The sequence below is a fragment of the Perca fluviatilis genome, chromosome 12 (assembly GCF_010015445.1).
Source record: "Perca fluviatilis chromosome 12, GENO_Pfluv_1.0, whole genome shotgun sequence".
Lineage (NCBI taxonomy): Eukaryota > Metazoa > Chordata > Actinopteri > Perciformes > Percidae > Perca > Perca fluviatilis.
Genome location: NC_053123.1, coordinates 10,456,487 through 10,478,405, shown reverse-complemented (window position 1 = coordinate 10,478,405; position 21,919 = coordinate 10,456,487). Strand labels below are relative to the sequence as shown.

The 21,919-nt window shown below is 39.3% G+C and overlaps 1 protein-coding gene across 1 annotated transcript in view; it reads right to left on the bottom strand.

Annotated features, from left to right (window-relative positions):
* The window catches only part of lrp1bb (low density lipoprotein receptor-related protein 1Bb), a 282,705-nt gene that overhangs the window by 140,290 nt on the left and 120,496 nt on the right, over positions 1-21,919 (bottom strand). Inside the window, exons 4-12 of the mRNA XM_039818282.1 lie at positions 18,709-18,828; positions 17,915-18,043; positions 15,101-15,358; positions 14,029-14,191; positions 8,414-8,636; positions 6,722-6,914; positions 6,430-6,573; positions 4,954-5,190; positions 4,274-4,454 (exon numbers count right to left, since the gene is read on the bottom strand). Of these exons, the coding sequence (XP_039674216.1) occupies positions 4,274-4,454; positions 4,954-5,190; positions 6,430-6,573; positions 6,722-6,914; positions 8,414-8,636; positions 14,029-14,191; positions 15,101-15,358; positions 17,915-18,043; positions 18,709-18,828 (1,648 nt within the window). The remainder of the gene's footprint in view (positions 1-4,273; positions 4,455-4,953; positions 5,191-6,429; positions 6,574-6,721; positions 6,915-8,413; positions 8,637-14,028; positions 14,192-15,100; positions 15,359-17,914; positions 18,044-18,708; positions 18,829-21,919) is intronic.

Below are 21,919 nucleotides of genomic sequence, written 5' to 3'. Positions count from 1 at the left end.
AAACTAACATGACAAGAGGGTTACTGACTCAATTGGAAATAAACTGGAATCTAGATTTCCCAAATGTAAAAAAAAAAAAAAAAAAAAAAAAAAAAAAAAAAAAAAAAAAAAACATAACTTAAGAAATTATTCAGGCTTAGCAAGTTAAAGTGCTGCTTGACTGCACATCAAGGCAAAGTTAAAAGTATAATTTTCCCTACAAAAAAAAATAATAAAAATAAAGTTTGCAGTGTATCGAAGCGTTTACCGAGACTGCAACTCTCAGTGGGCCTGTGGTATTTGAAACGTGATTTGGTCAATGATTTGTCGTGATATTTTCTCTAGTAACCATGCCCAGGGGATTTTCTCCGTTTGAGTGTTGCTGACTGAGCCATGTTGCCCCCTGTTTCTCATCAATGATAGAGGGCTGGCTAAGGGAAGATGAAACAGAATGGGTTATGAAGGTGAATCAAGACTCCCTCTGTCTTGAAGTCATCTTTACGACCTCATGGATTATTCAGCAATTACCCACTCTGACATGCAGACACACAGACATGCCTACATGCACATGGACATGCATTGACACCAAGTCAGAGGGACCGATGGACACCATGCACTTCCATTGTTATGTTAAGAAAAATGAAAACAGCTCTTGCATTATATTGAATAATAACCAATGTGGCAAATGAATATTATTTGTTTCATATTTTCATGTAGATCTGCAATGATTAGCCAATTAATCAATATGTTGATCGACACATTGATCAACTGTTTAACGTTTTAATTTTAAATCAAAAATGGCAAAAGCTTGGTTGTTGGTTGTAGCTTTTAAAATATGAAAATCGTCTGGTTTGCCTACTCCTCTGTGACAGTAATCTGAATATAGATATATAAATCATTAGTTTAATGCAAGCTGTCCTATCTTCTGAGGGTGCATACATGTACTAAATATTAAATATGTTTTATAAATACAGCTAAAATTGGAAAATGAGAATAGTGAAAAAATAAATTGCAATCTATTTGTTAAACTGCTGTCCATGCCAATAAGTGGCAACACACATATACACACACTCATAAAGGTAATCAGAACTGACCGAAGCTGAGCAAAGCATCACTCAAGGTAAAGGTTATTTGTGTGTGGATTTTTTTATGTGAATACATGTATGAGATTATATGAGATGTCTAATGCAGCACAGATAGAGACGTATGACACTGTTAAGTTGACACTAGTAGTCCTTATCATGTCAACACAGACTAGAGGCGGCAAACTGAGCAGAAAATAAGGTAGCACAAATTCAGTTGAAAAATCAGTTGGAGAGGTGCATCCATTTTACCTGAAGAAACCCTTCCAGCAGAGCAGATAGAGATCAAAGGACTGTCGGGTTCATGCTGAATGCTCCCTCACAAGCCCCAAACTAGCTTTTCTAATCAGTTGTGCTGTCAGTGGGAGGGTTGGAGTAAAAGTTATTTATCCTTATACAAAAAAGTAACATGATATTCCCCACCCCCAACACTGCTGCTACAGTATATCTGTCAGGGCTAAAATTCTGAGGCCAGCATACTATTTCCTCATTAGTCTCACAAGGTTAGGGCTGCGTTCTCACCACAGTTGTTCCCATTTGGTTAAATTCATATTCTTTTATAGGTATAGATTTGACGTTTAAAAATGTGTTTTATTTCCTTCGGTATGCAGTCTGCACCACTGACATGTATGTGACTTGTATTTGAATGTTTGAATCTGTGTTATTGTTAGGACAGAAAACGATACATTAACAAAAAGAAAAACAGGCAATTTCTTATTGTTATTTAGGACTTGTATAGTAAGGTGTTGATAAATGTTAAGAGAAAAGAGGAAGGGACACAAAAAGAAAGTATGAATAAGTTTCGGGTTTTGGCTTGGTGTATTTACCTACATCAGTGAAACAGCTGTGTATGGCAAGATGTTTGGAATAACCCTCTTGAGGCTTGAAAACTAATCTCTGACTGCTATGGATTTGGTGTGTGTTAATACGATTTAAACCTTAAAGTGTTAATCCGTAAGATCCTTAAGACCCTCAATGAATTTGAGCTTTGGAGCAGCTCCTCTATATGTTAAATACCATCTCTGCTGGCGAGGTCCTCCATATACAAATTTGTACAGGAATGGGGAGGAGATGATGTATGAGGACTACGAAGAAACAGCTTTAAAATTGGGTTGAGCTGGTAGCTCGTTAGCCACAGAAATGGCAGGTAGTTTGGGCAACAACATGAGCCCCCATTTTCTTTCACCAAAAAAACCACAACTCTGTACTTATTAAAATAGCAGATGTTCTCTCAGTGGAACCATGCTGGTTTACTTTAAAATGTTTTCTTTTGAAATGTGCATGATGTGATCATCAGTCCAAGCAGATGTCAGCTAAAACAGATGATCTTCAGGATTAACACTTGAAGCAAGAGGTATTTATATCCACACAAAGGCACAGCGGTCTTTGCTTACTATAACCATACTGGAGTTTATGTATTCACAACAACAAGGCAAGAGGGAGCTCAAAAAAGATTTTAGTATGCCACATCCCCTGTCAGAAATGAAGGTACCATGAATCATTCCATGTCACACCACAGACATATTCTCTCTTCAAATAACTTTTTTCCTGATTCATGGTTTATAGACAACATCGGTTGTGCTTGAAATCTGGCAGTAAAAATGAACTAATTGAATACTACATATTTTTTTGAGTTGTCAATTCTATCAGACCTACTGCCTACTTACTAACCTGACGTGCCAGGTGGTTTGTCAACACAGAACCATCTGAGAACACGTCATTGGAAACTGTTTGGAAAAGGCAGGCATTAAAAAAAAAAAAGTGATGGTTTGCATTTCTTCAAACCAATCACAATCGTCTTTGGCAGAGCTAAATAGTCTTGGGAAGGAACATTTGCACATCAAATATTAAAAGATGTTAACGGTTCACACAATACAGTAACGTGAGAAATTTATATCAGCTGGATACATGGTTAAACGTCATTTGCTCTTACCAGTGAATTGCCGTGTGTACTTTCATCCATAGCAATCCCGCCCCCCAAAACGTCCCAGTTAGATAGTAAATGCCATGAACATATTCTTTGTAAATCTTTACAATCATTCCACAAAAGAGCTAAGCAGGCCTGCCTTATTGCACAATCCAAATTTTCTTCAAAAACCTGCCATTTTTTTGTTTAGCTTGCTAGCTTCAAGTTTAATGTTGTTTCCCATAGAAAAGGAATTTTGAGAGCAGAAACGCACAGAGAGGGGAAAGTGAGGGGCAAAGCCTGACATCCGACAATTGGCTCGCTCACACGTCGGATGTCAGGCTTTATCCTGGAAATGTACTTCCGTTGATCCAGACAACACACACCCTAAACCAAGCCCGAAGCTGCCGGTAGCTCCTCACCTTACGCTGATTGCTTCAGTAGGCTGGTAGTTCAGACACAAACGCATTACTTGAAGCCCGACGAGATGGATTTCCATGTAATATGTGATCCTGCAATGCTCTGGTAATATCGTGAGAATCCAGCTGCCGTGGGCTTGGGCTTACTTTGGTAAGCCCATTACTGTACGATTTATGAAAATAAATCACAAAAAAAGACATATACTACTGTATATGTAGTCCTGCACTGGTCCAGTTTTGCAAACCTTTACACTACATGCACCACACCAACAAAAGTTCAGTACCAGAACCAAGAAATTATCCCAAATAACAGTTAAATCACTTTCAGACCCAACCAAACCGCATAATCAAATCAGCTTAGAACTAGCTGCTGCTATATAAGCAGTAAACATGTAGGCAAAACACACACAAGGGCCCTGTTGGGACACAATGGTCAGGTGAAATAAATTAATGCAGCATGTGTACCTTAACCAGGACATAACTAAATCCAGGATTTATCTGGATCCAGGATGTAGATGCATTCTGCTGCAATACACTGGTGAACTGAAGTGAGATCATATAAAGCATAGCTGGCAATCTTTTTACTTTGAGTGTCAAGACAATTGTATTCTCAATGACTAGCAGAGCAGAACATACACTGGTAACAATTATGATTAAAAAAAAAAAAAAAGGCCTGCAAGACAGCATATCGTTTTCTTTCCTTTTTTTTTTTTTTTTAACTCGACCACAACTCTGGGCCCCGTAATTAATTTTTTTTCCCCCATTCCTCTAACTCTACACCTACCCGTACATTTTTTACGTCACCTGTTATACACCTTTATTTGATTGAAATGGATATTAGCTACTGGCTATAGGATTTTCTTTCCACAAAAAAACAATTTTCAGACCTGTTAAGAGGATCGACCACGATGGCCCGGGGGTGTGACATATTCCCTTCCAACAGAGTCTTCCTGGTCTGGGAGGCTCTCTCCAATCTAGCAACGCTGATTGTCTTCCTGTAGCCATCGTTGGTCCAATACAAGTTTTTCCCAATCCAGTCCACCGAGATTCCTTCAACATTGTCGAGTTCTACAACAGAATCACCACATACACTTTCTAAGGTTTGTACAAAGAAAACATTTAAGCAAATACTGTGTCTTTGGTTGATTCTACAAACAGCAATATCTGTATTTAATGTTGTGTAAAATAAGTCTACTAGAATGAAGACATTCTGATATCATTGTGCCCAGGGTGCCACTAAAGGAAATTATTATGAATGCAATTAACAAGAAAATAATTTAAATAAAAAACAGTTTCTAAATATGCAGTACTTTCCTTCGCTTTTTTGTATATTTACTCACTTGAACAATTGTTTGGTAAGAAATTGTATTGTCGTTCAGTGACAGTGATTGTTTTTCTTTAACACTGAAATGTGCGGTGCTTCATTACTGCCATATATATATATATATAAATAAAGACTTGAGAAGTGTCAAAAAAGAATTACTAACATAAAATATTGCATACGGTCAGTTTAATTTATACTAGGGAAATGCTGCAGTTAGTATTAAAAAAAACTGTTTAGACCCACCATCCTTGAGTATCGTCTCTCTGCTGTTTCCATCTATTTTTTGTCGGCCAATAAGGAAACTAGTGGTGTCAGCGAAGTAGATGTGCCCCGATTCTGCGTAGTAGTCGATGGCTCGAGGGTTGACCAGGTCCTCGATTGGCATGATGTGCTCATCGCTGGACTTGATATTCATATCTAGGCCTCGGATGACCCCGGGACGCCCCTTGCCGTAGAACAGGAAGAGATCGTTTTTGGGTTCTACAAGGCAAGAAAGGGTGGAGCCTTTTTTACTGTTATTGTCAATTAATTGGTCTAATTTATCAATGCTGATCCCAGCATTAAACCCTCTTACTGGCCACATTGTTCTTATATGTGAGCCAGAGCCAGGGCCATCCATTCACCTTAATGGAGCCAGTAATCAGTGCCAATGACTTTACTCTCCCCGTTCAATCACGCTCCTGCTACAAAGCTGCCTTGACAGTAGGAGAAGGAAAATGCTTGAGCAAACAGACAATGGTAATACTTACCTTGGCTGTGAACACTGCTTCTGATCTAAAATACATCGCATCTGTATAGAAAAGCAAACAGAGAGGCCTAGAAAGCTGAGGCAGCTCCTCGGCAGCCCGCCAGCCGCTCAGGGGACTGTATGTTCTCGAACCCTTTGGGATCCTCCAAAGAGGCACAAGGAGGAATGAAGGAGGGCTTCCAGTGAGAGAATCAGACCTCTCCTCCGCTCTTAGCCCCTACCCGAGAGACTGGGAGGCTTGGGGTGAGGACCACACATACCTCACTTCAATTTATCATTTTATGAGGGAGAGACCAACTACCCAGGAGACAATTAAGCATTGCAAGAGACCCAGATATCAAACCCCACGGTGAGTGCTGTATGAAGAAGCACTACCATTTAGCACCGAATCTCATTACGCTTAGGGAGACAGAAAGCGCGAGCAAGAGAGAGATAGCTGGTGTCATCCGAACATCTAAGAGGGGGGGAATAAATCAAATGTGTCATGTCAAGCCTCTCAATGCTTCGTTACTCCGATCGAACAGTGGTGGGCACTCAGATTGTGTCATCAATTTGATCTTCTGCTTTTATTGTCAACTACACAATGTCCAGCAATTGATCAGACCAGCCAACAAATGCAGACAAACTTAAATCCTCATTATGGCAATAATCAATCAGGCTCGCGACAGGTCGCTAGCGGAACGTCGCTTTCAAATGGGTCCGTGTCCACCAGTGCTCCTCTTTATCACTGTCAGTGCGTACGGCTGAGGCATGTGTGGCACAACCTTGGCTCTAATATGACACATGACCCTCACAGGCACGTCAATCTTAAAGCGAGCACTGATGCAAAACGGTCTTTTCAAGCACAAGTCAGGATGCTTGTTCATTAAGAACAAGAAGCACTGCCAATGACATCATATGAACAAGTATATGTACTAAAATACACAATGATGCACCTATTTAAACCCAAGGCAATTATAATATGTACTGACTTTTACAGGACTGTCCATCAGAGCCCAGACTGTAGCCAGTACGACAGCGGCACGTTCTGGACTTGTAGCTGCCACTCAGAAGGCAGATATGGGAACATCCACCAGGCTTTCCATATGAAACTATTTCACATGCGTGACTCCTGACTGTGGACATAATCAGAAAGGACAGAGAAATAATTATAAGCCAATGAAGCATCCTCCGTCTGCACAGTCACAAGATGGGGACGATTTTGACACACACTTGCACATGTTAACCTATCTATAAAATTAAAAAAAAAAAAATGTCCTGTACCTTTTGGCTGAGTGAGCTTGTGGTAAACACGGAGTCCTCTCGTATTCCCAAGGCTGGCTAGTGTCCTGCTCTCTGCTGTGAGGTTGAACCTGTGGATCTGTAGCAGCTCCACAATGGAACTCCCTTTGGAGGGGTCAGAGTGGGTAGCATAAAGGTAGTCCTCAAACAGAGCTAATGCATAAATGTACGACACCTGAAAAACAAGAACATCCATGGTGTTTTTTGGTTGTTTTTACATCATCCCTGATGCAAAAGTATGTCAAACCACAAAGGGAACATGGAGAAAACAATAACAAAAATAAATTAACGTTCATAATCATGCAGAAAGCACGAGGGCGGGTGGGAGAGGTGGTAGGGCTGTCTGTACATTGGGCAGACCACACGGGGTCAAAAGCTGGACTCTGACACCACATCTTCCATGCTACATTTAGCAGGCTGACACCCACACAAAGCGACATGGCTGGATGAGCTGTGTTCACAGGAAGTACACCTGAGCTCACTGGGTCACACCTTAACATCAGGGGCACCAAGAAACATGCGCCAGAGTAAATAAATAAATAACAAAGAAACCACTCAACCGTCGGTCTCTATGGAATATGGCCTTGGCACTCTATTTTTACATGGGAATGTTCAAAGCAAAAAGGTGTGTATACTATACTTGCGTCTTTACCTGCAGAATATGTAATGCATGATATTTGGTTCTTGCTGGAATTGAAAATGATGCAGCAGCCATGTGTAGACCTCAAGGGTATGTGTGTGTGTGTGTGTGTGTGTGTGTGTGTGTGTGTGTGTGTGTGTGTGTGTGTGTGTGTGTATATATATATATATATATATATATATATATATATATATATATATTGCTGATTAAAATATACAGATTGCAATTCTCAAGTACAGGGTCCAGTATGATCAGAGTCAAATGTGGAAATATTGGTAAAATATGAAAAAATATAAGTACTTGAAATTAGCTATATTTGGAAAATGACATAACACAGCAAAGTTATTTAGTGAGTAAAACTGTGAGCAAAGTTATTACTTCTGAGCACTGATACCATTGGCTATGACATATACATAGTCTAAGGAAAGATGCAGAGAGGAGCTGCATGGCATTTGTAATGTAGATGCAATGACATAAGGGTCCTCTGTCTACCGCGTCACTCTTGTGAAGGAGGCAATATTATGCAAAGAACACCTGCATACACAAATTAAGGTGTTTGAAATGTACATTTTCCCTTCCTCATAAAGGGTGAGTATCTAGTCCAAGTTGCTGGAAAAGGTCTTTTAATGAATAGTCATAATCTGTGATGAAAGGTTTCAAGGGTGTACCACAGGAAAGAGACTATTTATACACTCATTTGGAAGACAGACCCACATGTGCCTCAATATCTCAATTTAATGAACCATCTATACCCCATTCAAAAGACCTTTTCTATGAAAATGAAGAGTGAATTATAACAAGCAATTAATATACCACCTGTCTTGCAGTGATAAAGCACGGTGCCCTAAATCTAAAAATTAGAAAACCCTCTCATGTAACAATTTGGAGCTTCTCAAATGAAGAGGAAGACAGTAGTGATAAGAGAAGCCAATTGTCTGGTCAGATTCCCACTGATGTTTGTCCACAATGGCTCCTTATGATGTGGAGCCCACGCAAGACAAAAAGCAGCGCTTACAGTGAAATGTGACACTCACTTGGCTCCCATGGATAATGGTGTGCCTGTTCTTGCCGTGGTAATCAACCACATCGATGTAATCCAGGTAGGCATCTGCCCAGTACACCAGCTTCTTGACAACGTCCAATGCCACAGCAGTGGGCTGCTCAATTTTATAATCCACAAGCCACGTCCGGTTGGTGCCATCCATGTTGCAGCGCTCCACCTTGGCCACATTCCCATAGTCAGTGAAGAAGAGCATTCTGTAGAAAGTGGGAGTGATTAAATGATTAACTGCTGTCAAGGATGTTGTCTAGAGAGTAGATTTTCATTCCTTCTCCAGATCTTCTAGGATCTAGTTTTTACAGAAGAAGTAAATCACAACCAAATACTTCTCTTTACAGTACACATTTGTGAATTTATCCGGCTTGTTTGGTGTGACAGTGCATTTACCTCAATTTCATAAAACAGATTGACACTTTGCATATGAAGCCTAATATGTTATTTTAGGTTGCAATTGGCTGCTCATTGAACCCCTCTGCCGAGCAGCGATTGTCCAATCGTAGCTTAGCAAACGTAACAAGGCACAGCAGGTCTGTCCAACTTTTGATTTGTCCACATGTTGAAGCAGTGTGCATGAGGCTGTAGTAAGACGAACATTGAACATTTAAAGAGTTTAGGGGGTGAGGTGTTATTTAGCATTTCCAAAACCAAAAACACAAGATAAAACTTTTAATTAATTAAACTGTGTTTATCTGCTCCAACGTCAAATTGGCTAACATCACCTACAGAAATAACGTAGTGTTATGAGGCCAAGAGTTAGCATATCTTTATCTAAGTAAAAATGTTTTATTCTATTACAGTTTATGTTAAACTGAAGTCACATTCACAACTGACAAGTTGTGTGGGAGCCGGTCTTAAGTGTAACTATAGAGTTTAGGTCCATGATCATTGACAGTAGACTAAGTAGCGGTTTACGTTTAGTTTGCCAAAAACGTTGGTTAGTCCACATCTGCAAAGCCTTTTCTCTTAAAAGGTTTAAACTGAAAGACACTGTTTTACGACCAAAACTAACAATGATAAAGCATGAATGTAATGTCTGTTTTGCTTGCCTAGGTATTCAAAGGTGAGCGTGCAGAGTTATGTTAGAATGGATAACAGTCTATTGATAGACTATGATTTTTTATCATACGTATGCTGTAATACTAGGGCTTACTAGCTCTACACTGCAATACAAGAACAATGCTGTTTCTTTATTCAAAGTCTTCCACATGGTATATACAGACTTTCTTTAACCTTTTAGCCTTAGTCTTTTAACATGATATCATGTAGCAATCAAATGCACATTTAAGACCCCATGCATAGTTCTTTTTTTAAAAGGACTCAGCTGCCACATGACATTTTACAAACATAAATTACAGACCTGGTTTTGTCTAAATATGTATGAAATCAAGGACCCATTGTTTCAAAAATTAGCAAGAAGAGTGGTAAATCTGACCAGCTTATCATTTCGAACTGATTATATCTATCTTGTTCAAATGTAACTGATTCTACACGCCTTTGGCAGACATTTTGTAATTATGTCATCCACATTAAGGGAGCAGTACAGTGATGACAATTACTAAGATTATTGATAGTTTTGGTGACCCTCTGACTAATCTACATACATTGTGTTTTTGAAATCAACATCAAAATTCCAGACCGGAATATTTAATCTAATAAAAGAATCTGGTAACTGTACAAATAGACCGATTACAGTCGCCAGATAAGTTTCTTCATCCAATAAAACCAGCCACCCCTTTAGGTTGCCAGAATAATTATGATCAGTTGTGACATTATGAGTATAAATAAAGTAGAATAAGTAGAATAAAGTATTATCTAATCTAATCTAATCTAATCTAACATTATGAGTAGCTATGTGTCAGCAAAGCTCTACCCACAGCCCACCCAGTCACAAAGGTTCCAAACATATACTTGTCTCTCAAAAGGAAATTAAAGAAGCTATATATAACAGCAGCATAAAACTACTGCCTGCACCTTACTCTCATTGGTGCAGCTATACAGTACACCTGCTGTGGGCCTGCTCATGTGAAAAAGAATGGCTTCTCAGACACCCTTCACCATGTTTTACTTAACACTTAAGCCCCTATGTGTAGAACATTTACGTGGTTTTAGCATCATTTAAATTGCCTTGATGCAGATTCTAAATTTTTGTTTGAAAAAGTCTATATATGAGTACTTTTTTAAAGCAATGACGCACAAAACAATTTTATCATTAGAGGAACTTGTCACCCTTGTTGGGAAGAAAACAAAAAAAAATGCAAACTACATAAACAAAAGGTAATCAGCAGATAATTCCAGAAAAATAACAACACTGGACATTGACTGATAGTTGGAGCACAGGATACACACAGTATTGATGATAATAAAATTAAATGAAAGTATGTATTAATGAATCTATTATTATCTATTGTTTTAAGCTATCAACCTGCTAGGGACTGCAGATGAAAATTTGCCTGTATGGCTAAATCTGACACATTTACATGTTGGACTTTGTACTCATATTGATTAATGTGCGTTGTCCCTTAAATAAAGAAATCAAAAAATATATATATAATGGGACAACTCAACGGTGGCTTACAAAATAAAAGTAGGCATAACAATAAATACAAAAATTAATAAAACAATACACAAAAAGGCGTTTAGAATGAATGTTAAGTTAAAGTAGATAAAAAAAAAAAAAAACTGATTCAGAATGTTTGAAACGCCTTATAAAATGCACAGTGAGGCTGCCTCTCTGATACATGGAAGTTCCATTACCTGGAGGCAACCGCAATAAAAGCAGCATTTCCCATTTCTTTGTGGTAATTTTAGGGACATTTAGAAGGCATGCTGCAGAGGACCTTGGGGTATGTGAGTAGACATAAAATGATAGACAATGTGTGATGCACAGAGGAACCAAACCATTTAGTACCTCAAAAGCTGTGAAGAGGGCATGAAAATCAATTCTAAAAGAAACAGGGATCCAGTGGAATGGAAGAGCAATACTGAGAAGTCATGGAAAACATGTGCTACGTGGAGTCTCTAATGTGTTACTTACAGTAGGGACTGAATAACATCAGACAAATAACTGAAAAGTCCTTTAACTCATGGACTGTGACTTTAAGTATTCAAAACTGCTCAGGTCTGCACATACAGTAATTAACATGGAAGGCTTGCCATGCTGTCTTGCTGTGGCTCTGTGAGGACGGAGCTCCAACAACCTCCAATGATAACGAGCTTCAGCCGGAGAGCGGCAGGAAGCCGACTTAATCTGCACAAGTCAAGCCAGGGGAGAGATGGGTTGCCCTTTGACCCCTAGACCAGGCTGTGCTGAAAAACTGTCAGCGTCAGCAAGGAGCCCAGCTCCCCAAACAGGTGCACCTCCACATGGCATACAAATGATAGGATTTCTGGGATTAGGATGGCGCTCATGCTGTACTTGTGCTTTCTGCAGCTACAATGAGATCCATGTTGGAATTCTGGAAATAAGCACCCCTGATCAAATAAACTGCATGGGACCAGTGAATAATAGTGCGTGTCTTACAGTGAAACCGAAGACTGAATAGACACTGTCAGAACTGAAAATACAAGACAAAGTTGTTTTCCGATTTTTCTTTAGGCAGTAGATTCCTGTCCATTTTATACAGCAGTTTCCTTCATGTGTTCCTATTTGGCAAAACAAATAATTAGTATTTAAAATTCATTTCCAGGGGACCGGGATGATTCCGCGCATGGGATGGTGTGGAATCTTGATTAACACACAGTTACACACACCAGTGAATCCACCATACTTTATTTTTTATTTTTATATCATCTAGGCTTAACTAATAGTTTCATTGTAGAGGAAAGCAGAGTCCTTTCCAGTCTTTGATATAAACAGTACATAGTATTCACTAAACCAAAAAAGGATTTACAGGTAGCATGCATTTTAGCTGATGGGCAAACCATACCATCAATCAATCAAATCAAACTCTCCTCCGAAAAGCTTTTTAAAAAATGAAGAAGAAAGGAATGTCAATCGAAGGCATTCCTATAGCAAGGTAAAAACTTAATCCGATAGTAAGAAAGACAGAGCAAGAATAAAATAACAATGAAAATGGAGTGCCAAACCAGAGCATACTCTACAAACACTGATCCTCAGTGTGCTGCTATCTAACACCTCCCTGATTTCTTTTGTTTTCACTCCATTGCTCCAGGCTGACAGACCTCGCTCAGGCTCGCTTCTTCAGAAACAGCTGTACCCGTATCCCACCAATTAGAGGCAGGAAGAGGCTTTAGAAAAATGTATATCTTATACAGACAATGTAGCCAGCAGCCTGCATGTCCACCTCCCTTGTGGACCTCTATATACACAACAGAATGGTGTGTGTGTGTCATGTGTGATTATGACAAATCCACTGAAAAACCACCCTTACCTGCGCTGTATCTGAGGTGATTTAGAGGGAGCAAGCTTAAATAGAAACTCTAAGGTAAAACTATATTTACCATAAGCCATATTGTTTTCAAATGGCCGACTAGCATTTAATGAGAATGCAGAGACGCTGTCAACCACATCCAAACTCTCCACATCATTAGGAAACCAGCAGCTAATTATTTTTGATTAGCTCCAAAGGCTTATAGTAGTAACACAATCTGTTGAACAAAGTACAGTTTATAAACTAGAAATTCACAAAGAAGCAATGTAGTTTAGCTTTAATCAAATTAATTATATGTTAAGATTCAAAGTTTACATTGTCTTGGCCTCATGGGGGCTGGGCATGACACGGTTAACAGCTGGTGCACAGCAGCAAGATGCTTCTAATGTTATTGATGTTTGGAGGCGGTCATTAGTGTGCTACAGGCTCTAGTACGAAAAAAGGTGTATCACTATAATTACTGAACCAGGTTTTCTAAAATCTCTATAAGAAAAGGTCTATCATTCCAAACATGCTCCAAGCTTGGTGTCTGTGCTTGTGTCCTCGCAATAAAATGGCCCTGCTCTTCTTTTGCTCACTGGAAATAAAAGGGCAGTAAAGGCTTTGAGCTACTGAAACTGGTTCATATTATGGTACAGCTTCTGCATGCAATGCAATGCATTTACTTACTTTCTTTTTCTTTTTTTCTCTGTGTGATGACACAGGGAACTGCTAAGAACCATAGCCTACATGATAAGTCCTGTGCGACCGTCAACGACATGCTGTAAATGTTTCACTTTTCACTGTGAGCAGTTTGGAGATATTTTTTACTCCACAGCTTTTTTGTGATCTCCACAGAAACAAAAATCCTTTAATGGAAAGTCCTGCAGGGGCCTTTTCTACTGAGGGATGTGGGGTGAAATCAGTGAATACAAATGAATGTCTTGACAGTAGAAGCTGTCTGAAGCATCACCAGCTATCCACCAAATTACACAGCTCAAAGAGAGGAGGGCTGAGTCGAAAGACAGGGAATCATTTAAATCCCTTCATTGTAACTCACTCACATTCTACCAGACAAGTCAAATGTTATGCATAGCGAAATAAAAATTCCTCTTCTTCAGTGATTATTTTTTCTTTCTTTAACAAAAGATGCATGATGATAAATGAGCTTTGCTGTGCTTTCAGAGATGGCGTATTACACAGGCTGCAGAACACTCACCCCATGAGAGGATCCAGAGCTATTCCTTTAGGATTCATCAGGTCTAGTTGTAGGATAGTAACACACGTGTCCCCAGCATGGTCACAGACAAATATCTTGTCAGTGACACGGTCAACAAAATAGAAGTTTCCCGTCAGCCAGTCAATGGCCATGTGCTCCACATCTGCAAGGGCAAGGGTTAGATTCGTATTTAAAACAGTGAAATAACAATGAAGAATCAACTTGAATACATTTTTTCAACACTTTCCAAGACTACCCCAGAAACTGATATCCCATCTTTTAGTCCCTAGCCCAGCTCCAAGAAAACTGGGTCCTACTCTTCCCATAATGCAATTCATTAGCATGTTATGTAAGACCCTTCCAGCCTGGTAAATGTCCACACCTTTCAAATTCCCAGTTTAAAAAGGTTTCTGTTAAAAAATATCTAGACTCCAAGCTCAAGCTGCGATAACCTTGATGTCAAAACTTTTTAAAAGCTCTACCGAGAGCCACAGAAGACATCATACAAAAGCCTTTGAAGGCTGAGTAGTAGTCAATATGAGGCGTACACTTACTTGTGAACAATTTGTGCAGTACTAAGAATTCTGATTGGCTGGTTGGTTTCCATTATGGTTTTGCAAAGGACAGTATAACCTGACACCTCTGATGCAGGTCTAACTGAATGCACCTTTTTAAATTGTAGGTAATGACAGCATTAGGTTAGGTTTTTGACTCAAATAGCCAGTGAAAACCCTAAATATTTAATAACAGGTTTGATATTTGTGAAAATCTGAACAGAAACAACTAAAAGGAGGGAAAAAGAGCACTTTTGAAGTAGCAAAGCTGGCGTAGACCGCAGGCTGGAAGGACAGCTGTAGGGGAAAGGTGAGTGACACAAACTGCTGAGGCTAACCTGCCTTTAACCGCACAGAAAATGAAGAGATTTAGAGAGAGAGCTCACAGGTAACAGTGTGTGAGGGCATATAAAAGATTCACGATTTGAGAGTAGATAATCACTCACGTTCATCAGAAAAGTAAGGAAATGAAAAGCAATACTGTAAGATGAAGGAACTAGGAACAGATGAAAACATACGTTGCAAACTTTGTTGTGTTCTTATTTCCTGTTCCCGTGTGAATCCACGCAGATTCCTCATTTCAGCACAGCGGAGTTGCCCAGAGGACTCGGTAGACAGAGCCCAGCATACACTTTCCTGGTTGTGCTGGAAATCTAATGCCAGTGTTCCATTTACACTCAGAGACCTTAGGGGCTGGAGGCCTGTTCCATTTAGATGGGTGATGACAATACGATCTGAACCACCAATGAGAAGCATTGGACGGCTGTCACCAGGATCTGGAGTGAAAGGGAAAATATGGAAGGCATTATTTTGACAACAAGGAAAGAAAAGATAACATGTAATTTCCAAAAATGAGTTTAAATGAATAAAATACTGCCAATAGGGAGAACACACAAACTGAGAAATGGAAAACAAGAGACAAAGAAAGACAGCAAGCATGCCTTAGTGAAAACAAATACTTATCACTGTCAGAGGTAGAAAGCATGAATTGACTCACAGAAAAATAAAATAGATTTTCAGAGATGATTGATTTAAACAGAAACCAAAAAATTGAGAAACATAAGTCAATTCAAGGCAGGGCAGTCCTAGGTGTTAAAACTGAGATAAGCTGCTTTATGGGCTTAACTGAGCGTGAACATTCTTTGACATCAGGTTCACCCCCTAAAAGGGGCCCTTATTTATCCTGATCTTCCACACAAGTTCAAGTCAAGGGCTATTCTCCTAATATAGGCAATAAATCAGAATATCTGCTCACGTAACTGCTTGGCCTTATCCCTCCGAATCAACTTTTCGCAGCCACACATTTTTCTCCCACACTAGGCGGTAGATGTGGTTTTGGCCAGGCTCCCTGATAGAGGTCTGCCTCAACTCTTAATCAAGTATGGAAAATGTTAGCTTACAGTATGTATCAATAATGGCAGAGCTTTTTTAATATAGACCATCATAAAATACAGTTCTAAGTAAAAATAAAAAATACTATTAAGTTGTCTTTGGCTCACATGCTAAAAGTCTCACTGACATGAAATTAAGTTATCCTTTTTCACAACTTATGTCAGACATATTGTTTTAGACATGTGTCTGTGTTTGACAGCAGCTGGCAGGCTGAGCCCCGGCAGAGGAACCAGGTACAAAATAAACTTGCACTGTAGCTTACAAGCCATGAGTGAGTGTGAGCAGTGGTATTGAAGAGTAAGAACCACACCAGCATCTAAAGTACCAAGGTAACATTTGCAGGTATGTTATTTAATGTGTTGCTGCTGGTTAGCTACCAAAGTGATGTTAGCGGTGCATGTGTGCAATGTTTAATATGTACAGTAATTGTTTTTCATGCAAATATGGTTTAAAACGGAGTGATTTGATTAGCTGTATGGAACACCAAATTTCCATTTACATAGACAGGTAACTAGCGATATTCCAAACGGATATATGTAAAGATAGGGGTATCCTGTGTTGTCCAAAACTATTTAAAACCTGGAACTTTTTATCTTATTTTGAATCAATCCTACATACACAATGGTTTTAAAAAGTAACATATTTACAACATATTAAAGACGAATCTTAGATGATTTAAGTTTTTAGTAGGAACTAATGGGGATAGCGTAGGGAAGTTGGAAAGTATCAAAAGACAGACTAGCACATTGTAAGTCTTTAATTATTATAAACTGGTAGCTTTGATTGTTGTCAAAGAAAATACATTTTAACAATAAATATTTTATAGTGATACAATGAGCAGTGATGGGTCTGTAATCTAGAAACGCAATTCCTGAGATTATTGTAAATCCAATAAAGGCATTTTTGCAACATGCAATAACCCCACACTTCCATTATCTATAGTTTGGTACTTAACAAGCAGACATGAACACCATCAAGATGTTGTAGAGTCAGATTTATGCTAGGAATACAAAGAGAAAAAAAAATATTATACCTTTCACTTTAATCTTAGCCAAATGAGAAGAGATCGAATCAAGATTAAAACCCCCAAAAGAACATTTGTGCTGCAGAGTTTTAACTTCAATCTTACACTCGACACATTAATATGTTTTTCATTCCCTGCTGCTCCTCATCTTCTAGCCTCAGAGCCTTATCTGAAATTTATATTCATGAGCTTTTACAACTAACGGTAACCCCATAGTTATCCCTGTACCACTATCGCTCTCTGCTAAATTAATATTAATGCATGTGAGCATTGGGTTCAGTTAAGTTTATGGGTAATCATATTCAGTTTATTCCTGGTAGGACAGCAGTCACATTGATTAAAAGCTGCAACAGTGGTGTTCTCCCCAGATAGGTGTTTTGGGCCTCTAGCTATTTTCAACCCATATATGCCATAGTGACAACACCCTTAAAAAAAAAATCTGCTTCACTTTACGGTTCAATGCACGACACAAAAATATACCGCACAAGGTTAAGCTTGTTTACTTGCACACAGCGGACCACCAAAACACAATAGCTCTTTTGGTTGTTTTATTTCTAAGTAGGCTGTTTTACTCATCTGGACAGATTTGTTACCAGCATCAGGCATTAACATAAATCAGGGTGACGCCTGGCATTGTCTCCGCACAAAATACTCCAGACTGCTCGCACTTAAAATCTCATGCTCATTAATTTTTATCATTATCCTGGCCTGACCACGTCTACCCATTCCCATGTGGGTGATGGATGTGGTCACTACTAAACCACATTAATCTTGCCCTACAAAAGCCAGTGAGCGCCAATGCAACAATAAGCTAGAATTTCACTCTGGTTGAACAAAACCGCCCTGTTTATTATTAGAAATGAAACATACATACTATGCAGATTATGTTGTTTCCCAATGCATGTGTGCTGCTCACCTTGTTTGGCTTTGCAAGATATCCTGTCAGGCTGCAGGATGTATCCTTCTGTGCAGCTGCATCTGTATGACCCGTAGGTGTTGGTGCAGGTTTGGCTGCATGCGCCATACATGGCACATTCATCATGATCTTGAAGAAAAGGAAAAAGAGTCATTTGTAACAAATTAGGTGTGCTCAAACATGACCCAAATACATAAAGTATACTTAATGTGGCCTCACTCTAGCACCTCAGGCGTAATTACTTTTATAACCAATGAGCCCCCTTTGGAGCTGCAGTACTCTGTAAACCGCACTTTCTCATGTCTTCACCAAACAGGATCAAATTCAGGAAGCAGGGCTACTTTGTTAAAGCCCTTCCTCCAGCATAATTATGCAATGCTGTGCCATGTCGTTGGTACAAGGTATATGCAGAGTCCAAGGAAGACACTGCAACTCTTGAGGCACCTTTGAGAGTAAAATCCTGTCTTCCTCGCTGGCTGATAGAAACCAGGCCTGTGGCATATACTGTATGTAGAGCATAAAGAGGGAGTGAACAAGACACAGAGAAATTGTGTTCTGTATATACAGTATATAAGGGTGTGTATGAGTGTTCCATGAATGTGTGATTGGGTGTAATGCACTGTACATGAGGCCCTGCCTGCAGACAGATGGTTCTCATATACCTAGCACCTTGTGCTTATTCATCTGAATGAAATTGGGCCGAGGGTAAAAGGAGGAATAGGTGTGGGGAAGGGGATGGAAAAGTGGGGAAGGCTCCATGGCAGGAGGCCTCCACCAGCTCAGCTGAATTCTACCTCTGCAGCTCGTCCCGTCCTCGCCGACCTCAAAGCCATCAGCGCAGAAACAGAAGGTGCCGTTTCTCGTCATGACGCAGCCGTAGCGGCACCGGAGCTCATGGCAGGCTGACAGGAGCTCTGCAGGGAAAAAAGGGAAAGAGAAAAGAGAGAGAGAGAGAGAGAGACAGAGAGAGAGAGAGAGAGAGAGAGAGAGAGAGAGAAATGAGAATGGAGAATAAGGGTATGAAAGGGTACCTGAAATGGGAAATTACTTTTTGGATTTGGGAAATTACTTTTTTTTTATTTTCCTCTTGTCGTGACCCTTTCAGTCACAACTGCTGCCCTGTCATTTAGCAAAAAAAAAAATAAATCCAGCTGACCGTCACAAGTTTCAAACTGTTCTTAGACAAGAGTTTCTATGAATCACCCAATGGAAATGAAATTGGTGTTCGTTTTGCAGAAAAAAAGCTACAGGATCACTACAGGATGAAACTGACAAACAACTGAAATAAATGTTTATAGTTTATAGTTATAGTATGACTATGTGTTAATTAGTAAATGTCACAGGACATAGACAGATGGAAAGTTAAAAAAAAGGTTTTGTACTGTGAAGTTTTAATGACAAACTGTGAATTTATTTTTAGTGTGACTCAGCACTTCTGATGACTACAATTAAACGTATTACCGAGCCTTGCATTCTAAATTCAATCATTTGACAAAATGATTGAGTGATAACAGTGCTCAGGAAGTGCCAACATTGTCATTTCCCATGTACTTTCTGAATGCTGTAATTGTTGATGATGCTCTGTATAGCACTAACCTTTATACAGAAAGAAACAAAGAGCAGCTAATTATGACATGATGAAAGTTCAGCAAAATATATACAAGCAGGGAAAGTGAAAGTACAACCCTCAAGACAAAGCTTCAATTGCAGAAAGATTGATATGCCACGCCTGATCATCATTTACTGTCAATGTACAGCACAAAAGATTAAAAGCTTCCATTGATTGTCCTTGGTCTTTCCTGTTCTAACAATTTCAAGACATTGTGAAATGCTGCAGCAGCGAACCAAATCATTTCTTGACAGGGTGTATTCACATTTAACAGCGTAGTGGGAACTGAGTGACAATCAAAGCTTCAGTTATCATTACTTTCTGAATGAAAATGGGGTCTTTGATTTAAATTTTTAAGAGTTGGAATTATGGGATGTCAGTGGATCAGACACTTAATACTTTCTGATTCACCAGAAGTCCAGTTTTCACAGTGTCTAACTTTCCTGCTAGCTCACTGACACACTGAGATGAATGGTGCTGTCGTATTGTTTGGAGAGCAATATATTAGTGCTTGTTGTAAAAAATTAGCAATGAAAATGTGGTGAGTAATTTTGACTAACAGGCCAGAGGAATGGAACATTTACACACACTACACTTCTTCACTGAAGCTAAATTGTATTTAATGAAATCTCAAATAGTTAGTGCAAAACTGTAAAACAATGGCCCTGTTACCTTTCCCTGCTTCAGATAGGGCTAAGGTGGAACTACAGGGTTGAACTTTCTGTGTGTTTGGATTTCATATAGCCCTCAGAGGAGCTTTGACTGACAGGGGGGTTGAGTGGAAAATGAGTGAATTTTCATTTTGGGGCAAACTATTTTCCGGGGCGATAAGAGAGCAAGCAAACACTGAAGTATTAAAATGGTAAATGCCCAGTAGCCTTTGGTCTTCAATGATCACAGAGAGCCCGTTTGGATATTTATTAATACTTCTTACTGGCTCAGAGAGGTGAAATGATTCTGGGGTAGCAAAGAGCTGAGAGGCATGGTATTGCTTTTCTGTGTTTAAAGGATATGTTGTTGGCATTAATCATGTGGTGGTAAATCTTTACTCCTTTTTTTCTACCCACTAGAAAAGTGTTACTGTCAGGCACACGTAGAGGTTTTGCTGCACTATAAATGTGCAAGCATTTATCCCAAGTTGCCAAGTGAAGTTTTAACACCCCAGGTTGTGGAGAAACAAAGACTCTGCACTAGACAAAGCATGACACACAATCATGATTCCAACTATTAGAGCCAAATGGCTATCAACATACTGATACATCTTCATCTCTAAATATATGGATCTCAGAAAACTGAAACAAACACACATACAGTATATATGAATATATAGCGCTGACTCCGCTGCTCTCTCCTTAACAAAGCGCATCTTGCACGGTATGGGGCTGAGTTACGATCTGGCGCATCTGATCACAAAAGTCGCATTGACAGGACCAGTGTAAGACGGCAGGCCACGGCATGAGTGGCTCGTTGAATCCCATGTTTTGTGATATAGACTGCCCACAAAAAACTGAGTTTTTGGGTTGGTAGGCACTCCAGATATTCAAATGTATCTTTTATATTTAAAGCACAAGCACTAAAATGAAGGGATATGTCCCCTTTTACTTTTGGAGAAAAGCTGACATCTTTACTAGAGAGAGAGAGAGAGAGAGAGAGAGAGAGAGAGAGAGAGAGAGAGAGAGAGAGAGAGAGAGAGAGAGAGAGAGAGAGAAATTTTTCAAACCACCAAACAAGTCAGAAAGGTAAGCAAGGTCTTAATAGTTCCAAAATGTCTACAGCATGAGCCTGCAAGAAACTCTTCTTACATGTAAAAGCTCATGTTGGGGAGCTTACTGCACTCATGTAACCATTGTGGATATAACCCCGTGTTCATATACAACTCATTTGCATTGGCTAATAGGTTTTGCATAAAATGCTGCCAGACTATGTTTTTATTAAAGTAAAGAAAAAGAAAACCTGTGTGTGGATGGGAGGACATAAACATCTAAGTGGATCACATCTGTTGAGTCATAATGCAAAGACGATTCATCTGATCCAACTCTGTGAAAAGTTTAAAGCTGATAGGGTATTCTGGTGATAACTTAAGTTAACTGAGTGCCTACGTCTGTACTGCCATGCAGCTCTCATTATGTTTGTCCGCACACCTATGGCACACATTTCTGTAGGCCTACTTTAATTTGAAGAGATGTGAAAAAGGAAAAAAATAATTTTACATTTATATCTGACAAAAACAATTAATCCATCAGATGTGCAGAGTAAAGTAGCATGCACAAAAACATAAATGTGAAAACTGTCACTTGCATCCACAATTTCAGAATGCATTTTCAGCTCAATTTAACAAGAGACCATTAAAATGTTACCCTCTGAAAATGAATGCAGCAGTTGGATGGTTAGCACTG